Raw genomic sequence first — 12,667 nt, 5'->3', positions numbered from 1 at the left:
AGAAAAAGCCAGAAGTGGTGCTGTGGCTTAAGTGGTAGTGGTAGCCCAAGGACAGTGTTCAGGTCCTGAGGTCAAGCCCCAAGACCGGCAAAACAAAAGCAAAAGAACAAAAACCTTCCAATATAACTTAACTGCATCATCAAATCTTTCCAAATAAGAAAGATATTTTAATATTAGTCATTAGACTATTGGCCATTAGGAACTAAAATATGTGTGTCATCTGATTTCCAGAGCTATACATGAGAAGTAGCTGCTAGCAATAAACAGAAAAAGGTTAAAGTGGGCAAGTGTAACATTTCATTCAGTCTCTCTCTGTGTCCGTATGAGATCACCATAATGATATCAACAGAAAGAAAGCAAACTATGGACCCAAACACTATGGGAAGAGCTATCTCTTTGATACTAATTTTCCACAGGAAACAGTTTAAAATGTAGAAAATATCTTACTTTCACTTCCTCCCATCCCCCAGTCCTGGGCTTTGAATTCAGGGCCTGAGCATTGTCCTTGGGCTTTCTCAAGACTAGCTCTCTACCACTTGAGCCTCAGTACCACTTCTGACTTTTTCTTTGTATGTGGTACCAAGAAATCGAACCCAGGGCTTCGCACATGCTAGGCAAGCACTCTATCACTAGGACTCACTCCCAGCCATAGAAAACATCTTACTAAGCATCAAATCGTTGTAAAAGGATGACCTCACAAAGAAATAAAAATGGCCTATAGACACATGAAGAAATGCTTAACATGGGCCGGGAGTTTGGCCTAGTGGTTAAAGTGCTTGCCTAGCATGCACGAAGACCCGGGTTCGATTCCTCGGTACCACATATAGAAAAAAGCCGGAAGTGGTGCTGAGGCTCAAGTGGTAGAGCTCTAGCCTTGAGAAAGTCCAAGGACAGTGCTCAGGCCCTGAACTCAAGCCCAGGACAGGCAAAAAAAAAAAAAAAGAAATGCTTAACATCTCTGGTCATAAAAGAAATGCAAATCAAAACAACTCACTCCAGTTAGAATGGCCAGGATCAGGAAAACGAATGACAACAGATGCTGAAGGGGAGGTGGCCAGGAGGGATCACTACTACACTGTTGGTGGTAGTGCAAACTCGTTCAACCACTATGGAAAGCAGTGTGGCAGTGCCTCAAAAGGCTAAACATAGAACTCCTCTATGACCCAGCAATTCCACTAATTGGCATTTACCCAACCACCCAGAAACAAGGACATACTAAACCCACTAGCACAACAATGTTCATTGCAGCACTATTCACCATAGCAAAGCTATGGAACCAACCTAGATGTCCCTCAGTTGATGAGTGGATCAACAAGTTGTGGTATTTGTACACAATGGAATTCTATGCTGCTGTCAGAAAGAATGACATCGCCCCATTTGTTAGGAAATGGAAAGATTTAGAAAAAATCATATTAAGTGAAGTAAGCCAGACTCAAAGGAACTTAGGCTCAGTGGTTTCCCTCATTCGTCATAATCAGTAGAAACCTTGGGCTCTACTAGCAGAGATTTGCAATAGAGCAAAATCTTGATACATAAGGACATATAATGTGAAGCTAATTGAAAGGACCTCCAGGATACTGAAACAAAAGCCATATAATGAATGATTGTTGTCCTTAATGTACTATGTTGTCTCTCATCTCCTTTGCTGTCCTTTGGTTATCTCATATTGGTATAGTATCTCACTTTGTTATCTGATATATTGAATTTATTTGTATTTGGATATTTGAAATTTGATAGGGAAGGGGGGAAAACCAAGACGGGTGGGGGATGTGGGGGGGGGAGGGAAACGGGTACCAAGACATGTGAAAGGGTATCAATGTATGTGAATTAATGCACCTTCTATCTGGCAAATATCATGTAACCCTTTTACTAATTACAATAATAATAATAATAATAATAATAAAAGGATGACCTCAAATGATTTCAAGAGGATATGATCTCTTATATCCAAACTGCTGCATCATCTCAAGATGGACAAAATATGCCATAGATGGATTCAGGTTCTATTGGTCTAGACATGTACACAATACTTCATCTAGGGAAGCAGCCTGGAATTTTTTTAAATTTTATTATTACCTGTAAGTAGTTGTGCAAACATGTTGCCATTTAACAATAGTTTATGAATACAATATATTTTAGTCAGTGTCATTTCAATATTCTTACATATCCTTCCTCCTACCTACTCCTTTCCTCACTTTTTTTTTTTTTGGATTGTGGGTCTTGAACTCTGGGCCTGGGCACTGTCCTTGAGCTCTTCAGCTCAAATCTACTACCCTACCCCTTTAGCAACAGTGTCACTTCCAGTTTCTTGTTCACAGTTCCATTTTCTTGTGAGGTTAGCCTGAAGTCAGCTCAACCCATAATGGTTCTAACCTAATCCTTTTTAACTTAAGCTAGAAGACAGAAATGACCTAAACATCTATCAATGAAAAAACGGAAAGACACAATGTGGTATTTTCCATACAATGGATGAAAAATAAAGTGGAATGAAAACCTGATGCATATTAAAATAGACAAACCTTGGAGACATTTTGTTAACTAAAATAAGCAAACACAAAAGAACAAACACTGAGTCAGGCACTGGTAGTTTACACCTGTAGTTTACATCCTCAATACTCAGAAGGCTGAGATTCAAAGAACATGGTTGGAAGTCAGCCGGGGAAAAAAAGTACATGAGATTCCAAATAACCAGTAGAAAGCAGGGCTAGGATGTAGCTCGAGTCATAGTACACCAGCAGAGCAAGCTAAACCCAGTAACAAAGGTAAATATTGTATAACTTCTCTTATATAGCACCTACAGCAAAATTAATTGGGGAGAGAAAACAAGTTAATGGCTACCAGGCGCTGGAAGAGAGTGAAACTGGGTGGTGGTTGCTTCAAGGATATAGTGTCTAAGTTTTAGAAACTGAACAAAAGTTCTGGAGCTAGATGGTGATGATGGTTGCACGGAACGAGAATGTACCTAGTTTACTACATTGTAGAGTCAAAAATGGTTAAATGATAACTCTTAGGTTACATATACTTATTAAAGTTAACGAAAGTTAAAACTGCTTTAAAGCAGTAATATAACCCATATCAAAAGCACTTACATCGGGATACTCCAAGTCAATCTTCATTCTGAACTTGAATGTGAAACTGATGACTCCATTCAGTCCCTCTTCCAGCATTACTAGTAAGCCTGTACTGCTTAGCATGGAGGTCTTGGTTAGCATATGGCTGGATTTGTTTTCTTCAGCCACTAGTACAATTCCCATACAGAACAGTTGTACAAAAAGTCAGTAACAGCCAAAAAAAAAAACAAAAAACAAAACAAACAAAAAAAAAAAAACAATGCCAGAATATGTATTACTGGTTAATAGAGCAAATCAGATATTCAAGAAATCACTCTCAGCAAGACTATCTAAAAATGCTAAATTAAATATGCCCCCTTTTTTTTAGTATGGCCAACTCAATAATAGAGAAAAGAAATTCCACAGAAGCCAAAAAGGGGGAAGATCTACAAATCCACAGGATATAAGTACCAGAACTAACATTTTCCCTATGGCCACTGCTGATTTCTAATAGATAAAAGCCTGGGTTTTAATGATCCCTGTCCCACAAAGAACAGGCAAAAAGCCTGGGGCCCAAACATTGTGGGAAGAAGGAAACATAAGTCCTTTCCTGAGAAACACACTCTGAAACCAAACCTCAAAGAAATCAACAAAAATTCTATGAAACATGAATTCATAATTCTAAATTAACATGCAAATGAAGAAACAAAAAACAAAACAAAATGAAGAGTCAGCAGAATCAAGAACATTATGAAATCAGACCCATAAAGACTATAAAAATAAAATATAAATATATACTTTATATTCTGTTACAGATAAAGAAATAGACATGTGATGCTATTCCAAAACAAAGACTATGAGAATTAGTGAGATTTGTTTTAAAAAAAAAACTATAAAAAGCTAGAAAAACTAGAAAAAGATAAAAGACTTAAATTAAGAAGAACACTTATAAGGAATTTGTAAATTATACTGGAAAAATAACCAGAATTCAGCAAGCAGAATCAAAAGCATTGTAACAATAAAACATACATCAAGAACAAGTGAAGTCCTTACATCTAATTGGAATTCCAGAACAATATAGAAAATGAGAGAAAGACAATATTCAAAGGCCGTAGCAATGAAAACAAGCCTTATCAGAATCATAATGCACAACATATTTACCAACTATCTAATGGAAATTCATATCAGGATGCTGATATGAATTAAAGAACACCTAAGAAAAAACTAAGGGTAATGAACACAAAAAAATGTTATCACAATGGGGGCCAGGAGTTTTACATAGTGGTAGAGTGCTTGTCTAGCATGCACAAAGACCGGATTTGATTCCTCTGTACCATATACATAGGAAAAAGCCAGAAGTGGTGCTTTGGCTCAAGTGGTAGAGCTCTAGCCTTGAGAAAGTCCAAGGATAGTGCTCAGGCCCTGAGCTCAAGCCCAGGACTGGCCAAAAAAAAAAAAAAAATTATCACAATAGAAGAAAGCAAATCCTACAAAAGCAAAATATTATCAATGCAGTTTAGTTCTGAAAGAACTTACTAGTCACGTAGAATTCTATTCTATGGACAGGCAGTAAAATTTTTTTCTGAGGACTAAAATAAATAAGCATTCAAACTGGCAGAGTTTACTAGGAAGATCTCACCAAAAGCACCTCTACAGAGGATAGATAACACAAAAAGAAGGAAAGTTTATCCCAGATGTACAAGAAGATATAAAGCCATGAAGGATAGTAGAAGTCTTGAGAAAAAAAAATTAAGAAAAAAGAGAGATGGCAAAGAGGCTAAGAAGATGAGTGTATTGCAGATTCTTGCTGCTGCAAGAGTTTGAAAGAGCTGCTAAGGGCTATACAGCAAGGTTTCTGAAATCAGGGCTTTGGAACTGTAACACTAGCTGCTTGTATGTCAGCATTCTAAGCAGAGGGCACTATATTGCCTCTGTCCTGAGCAATGAACCTAAAGCAAAAAGAAAACTTCAGGTTTGAAAGCTCAACTTCTTCCAGCTTACAGACATGTCTTTGGATTTGGAACCTCAATGTTTGTAAACCTCGGAGATTCAGAGCTCTCTATTCTAAAAGACTTTGTCCTGTCTGCAAAAGAACCACCAGCCAGGTACTTAGTATGTATTCATTATCTGTTGAGGGCCAATTTCTTGGTTCAAATATGACATCTCTTCTCTATCACAGAAGAAATAGAGGATCTCTCTCCAGATGCTTTGATAAAGACATCAATCCCATCCCTGAAGGCTCTACCACCATATCTAATTGCCTCCCAAGATCTTACCTCTTAATACTATCATTTTGGCAATAAGGATTTTTAGTACATAAATTTGATGAAACTAAAACATTTAGACCATGGGAATTGCAAAGTAAATCCCTTAAAACCCACAAAAACAGAATTCATGAAATTTAAACTAATGCAAAGAGGTAAGTAGAATTGAAGAAGAAAAAGTAATAGAAAGACAACATAAAAGACGGAAAGAACAAAACATAAGGGTGTAACAAAATAAGAGTAAAAATTAAATACCTCAGTAACCAAAATCACTGTGGTTAACTCCAGCTATATGCACAAAAGAGATATCTAAAACTTAAGAACTAAGAAAAGGTGAAAAACTATCAGGTCAACACAATAAATAAAAAGGCCACACAGTGTACAAATAGCAAAAAAGGTATATCAGTCAGCAAATCTTTCCTGATACATCAAACATTACTGCTCCAGCATACAAGAATGGACTCTTATATCTCTAGGCAATTATGTGTTAATGGGAGCCTGCAGATTAAGGAAGTGACCTTGCTAAGAAGAAAAGCTTCTGGAAGTCACTGGCTGGAATCAACCTGTTCTTAACTTGACAAGAAGGCAAGTAGGTGAGTCAGGCTACATCTAGATAAGAAATGTGGAAATGTGCATTTAAGCCTATAGCTCTTGTCTAACTCAAATACAGGATGGGAAATGACATAATAAATTCTAACCAAAAGAAATCTAGTGTGTTTATAAAAGTCATAGACAGATGGGCTCTGAGAGCTCAAGCCTATAATCCTAGTTACTCAGAGAGCTGAGATCTGAGGATTGAGGTTCAAAGCAACCCATGATACTCTTGAAGCAGTCCATGATACTCTTATCTCTAATTAATCACACACACACACACACACACACACACACAACAAATGGAGCTGTGGTTCAAGTGGTAGAGCACTAGTCTTGAGCAAAAAAGCTCAGGGACAGCACCCAGTGCCCAGGCCCTTTGTTCAAGGCCCAGGACTGTATATATACATATGCATATATTTATGGATATATATTCATATACGTATAATATACATGAATATACACACACATATCTGAAGGCAGAAAAGCCTTGATAGCCACTACTTAATTTCACCATTTTGTTTCACAAAATGTATGTACTCAATAATAAGGCTTCAAGAAGAGAAGACACCAGGAGTTCAAAGTTAATCTTCCTCATTCTAGCACCACAGTATACATTAAATTATTACAAAAAATTCCCATGTACTTAATAAATTTAAGACAAACTGCAGATACTTGCAAAGAATTAAACTAGAACTCTGACTATGATTCAATTACATTAGAAATTTTTTAGCAAAATATCTATAAAACCTACAAATTTAAAAACAAAAGTAAGCCATGAATCAAAGAAGAAATATGCTTGAAAGTGAAAAAGAATTTAGAGCTTAATTAGTATGTACTTATGCAATATGTGGATAACGTAAGTGTAAATGACTAAACCAACTCAGGTTTTACAGATGAGTTGTACTAAAGTCAATGAATATATAACTTGAGCTTTACACAAAACCTTGGAGCAAAAAAAAAAAGTAAACCATCGATTTCATGAGACAAGATCTAATACCAGTAACTGACAAGGATTACATAAGGAAAATAGGCTGATCTCACTTATGTAAATGTGAAAATTGTAAAACAGCAAGGTAAATCCAAGAATTCATAAAAGATATAAATCATAACTAAGTTGTGTTTCTTGAAGGAATGTATGCTTAGTTTAACACTGGAAAATATATTTATTTCAATCATCTCAACTAAGACACAAAATACATTTAATCAAATTCTATCATAATCATGCCACTAAAACTCTCATTAAGCCATGAACAAGAGATATTCTTTAGCCTAACAAGCAGAATTCCCCATTAAGAATGACTTCAAAGCTGGGTGTCTATGGCTCACGCCTGCAATCCTAGCTACTCAGAAGGCTGAGATCTGAGAATTGTGGCTCAAAGCCAGCCAGGACACAGAAGTCATTGAGACTCCCGCCCCCCAACCCAATTTCGATAGCACAATTTGAAGGTGAGTTTCTGTTGTTGTTGTTGTTGTTGTTATTGTCTGTTTGTTTTAATGAGCTCTCATTCTGAAACATCCTGGACAAGGTAGGTACCAATCCGGGAAGATAAAATCCCCCAAATCAACCCAACTACTCATCACACTATTAGCCAGGGTCAGATTCGAGAACACCCTCCTCTCCCAAATCTTCTCCGAACAGATTATCTTCCAGGACTCAGTGTTGGGGTAGGAGTAACGGTACAAAGACTGCCTGGGGTAAAAAGAGTGTCAATTATATAGCCGGGAGTCAGCTAGGCCCTGCATATCTCCTAGTGATCTCTCCGTTCGGTGGTTGGAGTGTACAGGAGGCAACCTTAGCTTGGGTCTCCTGGGCCATCTTGATGCTGCTAACGCCAAGGGGCTGAGTAACCGGTGTCAGGAAAGATCTAGAAAGGATTCAAGGCTAATTTGGTACAGAAACAGCGGGAAGTGGCGCAGGCTGGAGGCGGGGGAGAGACCCTGGGCCCCAGGCCGGACGGCCTGAAGAAAGAGATGGAAACCACAGGGACCCCTCCTTCCCGCTTTCAGGAGACCCGAACCAGGCTTCATTCAGGAACACTCCCCCCCCCCCCACCAATCCCAGGCCTTCCCGCGCCCAACCAGGAAGGGGGAGGCGGGGTAACTGTGACAGCCCTGACGCCACCGGACCGCCCAGCCGCAGCCGGTACCCCGAGTGCCGCCTCGCCCCTGGGACTCAGTCCGCCGCAGTGAAAAATCGGTGACTGCCTCGAGAAGAGGTACCTGGGGCTCGCGCCGCCGTCCGCCGCCACACTGACAACCGAGGCCGACGTCCCACTTCCGGGATCACGGCCTCCTCAGGGAAGCCCGTAAACCCAGCGGAGCTCAGCCACAGGCTCCGCCTCCCACCCACGTCCCTCCCTCTCGTCCCTTTCTGCCTAGCACCCGGGAAACTTCCGGAACGCGCCCCCCCCCGCCCCCGGTACCAAACATTCTCCGCCCACTTCCGGACACATCCCAGGGGTCAACGTGAGGTCGCTAGCAGTTCCTCCCTTTTGATTGGTGGAACTGGAGCGTCAATCAAGGTAAGCGCCGGGACCGCCAATCAAGGTAGACGCCGGGAAATCTGTCGCCCGCAGGTTGGGTTCTGGATCTGTCTTCTGTTCATCTCCTGCGGCTCACGGCTTTTGGAGGAATAAGTCATGGTGGACCTAATGGAATTGCCGAAGTGGCGCATCAACGCCAGTATGGTACCTCAGTTTATCGACCGGCCCGTCTGCTTCGTAGGACGGCTGGAAAAGGTGGGCGCGCTCGCGGTTTTAAGCCCCACCGCCTCCCCCCACCCCGGTGTGCGGGACCCCCGTGACTGGCGGGGTGGTGGATCTAAAGGAAGGAATGGAGGGTGACGGTGCGTCCCTGCCCTCCTGATTTGCTTCATTTTGCCCAAGGAGCGTTTTCCCACCGTTTCGTTATTGCGACCCTATTTTCGCGCCTTTTTTAAAGAGCACAGGACAGAGTGTTCTCGAATATTCGGGGTTCTAAGTGCGTGTATCTCAAGGAAATTGTACCGCAGACTCTTCCTGGATTGCCTTCCGCGTTTTCAGTGTAGACAGCGATGCCAGCCAGGCCGGCTCCTTAGGGTCGAAGACGTCTTTCTCTCGTCTCCTGAAAACATTTCTTCATCGTCCCCTCCAGAACCTCTTAACTACCCATTTTACTCCAACCTCCTTCATCCTACTGAGGAGAAACAGGCAGAATGGCTGGAGAAAGAAAAGCATTCATAAAGACTGACTTGGCAACTCCGCTTAACCACGCATCCCCGAAGGGGGATGAGGGATGAGTGTTCGTTATTCTGACTCCACGTAGGAAAACAGCCGGAGTGCGGTGGTTAACTGAATCGCTGCACAACCAAGAGCAAAGGTGGCGTTCAAACCAGATGTCAGGGCTGCTTGCAGCTGCCCCCCAGAAGCCGAACCCAAATCTTGCACCGACCACTTATTCTACTTTCTCATTTTTAAAACGTTCCCGCAGGGAGATATGTACTATTTAATTCATAAGGGTCAGCACATTCCCAGTTTGAATAATTGGGTCCTCCTTTATAATTTCTTTTTCTTTTTTTTTTTACAATAGGGTGATTAGGACCAAATCAGTTGTTGGGAAAACAAATACTTTATTCCAAACTAAAGTAAGTTAGGGGGCCCGGGAGTTTGGCCTAGTGGTTAAAGTGCTTGCCTAGCATGCATGAAGACCCGGGTTCGATTCCTCTGTACCACATACATAGAAAAAAGCCGGAAGTGGTGCTGAGGCTCAAGTGGTAGAGCTCTAGCCTTGAGAAAGTCCAAGGACAGTGCTCAGGCCATGAGCTCAAGCCCAGGACTGACAAAAAATAAATAAATAAAGTAAGTTAGGGTCAATCTGCTTGTCTTTGTTCAAGTCTTGAAATGTTTAAAGATTCGTGTGTGTGTGTGTGCGTGTGTGTGTGCGCGCGTGTGCGTGTGTTTTAATTTACAAAATTGTATGCTTCTTTTTTTAGATTCATCCCTCTGGAAAAATGTTTATTCTGTCAGATGGAGAAGGAAAAACTGGAAACGTTGAGTTAATGGAGCCAGTATGTTTAAGTATTATGTTTCTTTATCTTGGTTTGTTTTGTTGCCGTTTCTGACTTGTGGAAAGTGTATATAAAGGATGTGCTTGTAATTTAACTGAACTTTAAAATTAACTCAAATATATCCTCTCTTCTTTTTGTACTTCTTACTGATTATTTTGTGAGCTAAGTGTTTGGTTGGTAAAAATCTTCATCTTTATGAAGAAAAAAATACTTAAAAAATTCTTTCATATTATCTTCCTTCTTCAAGAGCTTTATTTCGTTTTGTTTCTATTTTTAAGACAGTCTTGATTTGTTATCCAGTAGTCTTTTGACTCATGGGCTCAGTCACTTCTGCTTCAGACTCCTAAGCAGCTGGCATTATAGGTGTATTCTAATATTGTCTTTATTTCCTCTTTTTACTTATGTGTATTTTCAGGTGTCATTCATTTCTGTATCTCATATTTAATTTACTGAAAAACATTTTCTTCATCTTCTTTGTAGATAATCCCATATGCTATTTGGTAAATCAATTTATACATGTTATGATTCTCATCAAGAGTCCTTAAAAACTAATTACTTCGAGGACCCTGTAGGTCACATCTGTAATCCTAGCTACTCAGGAGGCTGAGATCTGAGGGTCCATAAGACTTTTATCTCTAATTAAACACCAAAAAACTGGAAATAGAGGTTGTAGTACAAGTAATAGAGTATTATCATAGAGCAAAAAAGCTCAAGGATAGTGGCCCAGGCCTTCAGTTCAAGCTCTTTAATGGACACCAAAAATAATAATAATGATAGTAATAATAGTAATAATTGACTGGTTACAGAAATCCCCATTTCCTCAGTATGTTTGAGTTGATCTCTAGCATAGGTGTTTAACTGAAACTTTGGACTGGAAGCTACTAAGAAAAATAACAAGGCTTGACAGTTGCTAGTGGTTCATTCCTATTATCTTCCCTACTCATTAGGCTGAGATTTGGATCATAGTCTCACAGAAAAATGTTTGAGACTCTTATCTCCATTTAAGTAGTAAAATTCCACACTGGAGGCATGGGTCCAGCAGAGTACCAACCATGAGCAGGAAATCTGGGCAAGAGCATGAGACTATGATTTCAACCCTTGGTACTGGTAAATAAACACATGGGTGGGGGGAGAGGGAGAGAAAAAGAGGGGTGGGGGGAAGAAGAGAGGAGAGAGAGGTCTTTAGAGGTACTGGGGTTTGAACTTGGGGATTCATGCTTGCCAAGCAATTGCTCAACAGCTAAGCTGCTCTTTTCCCTTTTATTTTTTGAGTATGGGCTTGCTTCCTGCCTAGGCAGGCAGGACTACAATTTGCCTGCCTGTTTTAGGTCATGCATTCCTCATGTTTAAAGAAGATAGGTAAAAGTTCTAGGTTGGAAAGAATTCTTGTGAGCTTTCTACTGGGACAGGTCCTTGAACAGCACTCCTTTTGTCTTCATTCCAAGACATGAACTTAGCTATGAGTCTCATTGTCTTTTCAAGTAGAATTGTTTAACATGTTCAAGGTTTATTGTCATTTTTTTTTGCCAGTCCTGGGCCTTGAACTCAGGGCCTGGACACTGTCCTTGGGTTTTCTCAAAGCTAGAGCTCTACCACTTGAACCACAGCACCATTTCTGGCTTTTTTCTATGTATGTGGTACAGAGGAATCAAACCCAGGTCTTCATGCATGCTAGACAAGCACTCTACCACTAGGCTAAACTCCCAGCCCTATTGTCAATTTTTAGGGTTACTTTTTTTTCCACATGGAAATTTAGTAAAGTGAAACCATTTGAAAGATGCATCATTTTCCAAATTCCAAAAATATGATAAATTGACATTTTGTTCAATGTTTTAGCTTAATGAAGAAATCTCTGGCGTCTTGGAAGTAGTTGGAAGAGTAACCCCCAAAGCAACAATCATGTGTACATCTTTCATCCAGTTTAAAGAGGATATTCTTCCTTTTGGTAAGCAAATCTTTATAGTATTTAGCGATTTTATGTCATTATGGGGAAAAGTTTTATTCTTAATTTGGTATGTATTGGCCTTTATTTTAACTCCTGCCATAATTTCCATTTCTATAGATGTTTCTAATCCCAAAGAAATACTTGGGGACACTTTGTCCTGCTTCAGAAAGGTCTTTGTAGATAGAGCAATGTTTCCAAATCGGATTAAAAAGTATTAATGATTTTGTTTGGCTACATGAAGGTCTGGGGTACTACAATGTACGAAAACTAGGAGGAAAAATCTGCCTAGATAGCAGACAAGTTGGTGGTCGTGTATTCCCCATGTGTCTTCTTTTGGAGGAACCACAATAAAATTAAAATGATGGTTCACAACTCAATTATAGAAACTAAATTGTGAAAATAAATTCTGAACGAGAATAAAGAGAAATAGGTAGAAATTTCTAGATAATAGATGCTATAGCTTTCCACTATAGATTAAGTGTCTTCTTCTATGCTTCTTTCAGATCTTGGACTTTACAATGAAGCTTTGAAAATTATCCATGAGTTTCCTCAGTTTTTTCCAGTAGGGGCTGTGGAACAGTCATGATCTTGATTTGTCATTGTTTTACGATTTCAAGTGAGTTACATTGAAGGGGAATCATCTTTTATGTTTGAAGGAAAGAGCTGAGTTTTCATTCTCATGCTTTTATTAACCTTTTACATACTGAATTTTAGATACCTTAAAGTTAGTTTTTGATGAAACTAGAATATCGACAGTTTCTTTGTTTTT

General features: G+C 39.7%; 2 protein-coding genes across 5 annotated transcripts in view; one reads left to right on the top strand and one right to left on the bottom strand.

The window, feature by feature from the left end:
* Positions 1-8,276, bottom strand: part of Umad1 (UBAP1-MVB12-associated (UMA) domain containing 1) — a 181,502-nt gene extending 173,226 nt beyond the window's left edge. For all 4 annotated transcript variants that reach the window (XM_090333159.1, XM_090333160.1, XM_090333158.1 and 1 more), the window contains exon 1: positions 8,129-8,276. The gene's annotated coding sequence lies outside the window, so the exon portion shown is untranslated. The remainder of the gene's footprint in view (positions 1-8,128) is intronic.
* A 181-nt stretch (positions 8,277-8,457) lies between these two features.
* Rpa3 (replication protein A3) lies at positions 8,458-12,667 on the top strand. The gene is made up of 4 exons (XM_090332358.1): positions 8,458-8,646; positions 9,879-9,953; positions 11,790-11,898; positions 12,402-12,667. Exons 1-4 carry the CDS (start codon positions 8,548-8,550, stop codon positions 12,482-12,484), a joined length of 366 nt encoding a protein of 121 aa, XP_090188484.1. The 5' UTR covers positions 8,458-8,547; the 3' UTR covers positions 12,485-12,667.

This window comes from Megascapheus bottae, chromosome 5 (genome assembly GCF_031878675.1).
Source record: "Megascapheus bottae isolate mThoBot1 chromosome 5, mThoBot2.hap1, whole genome shotgun sequence".
Classification (NCBI taxonomy): Eukaryota; Metazoa; Chordata; class Mammalia; order Rodentia; family Geomyidae; genus Megascapheus; species Megascapheus bottae.
This window is presented reverse-complemented; position numbering and strand designations above follow the sequence as displayed.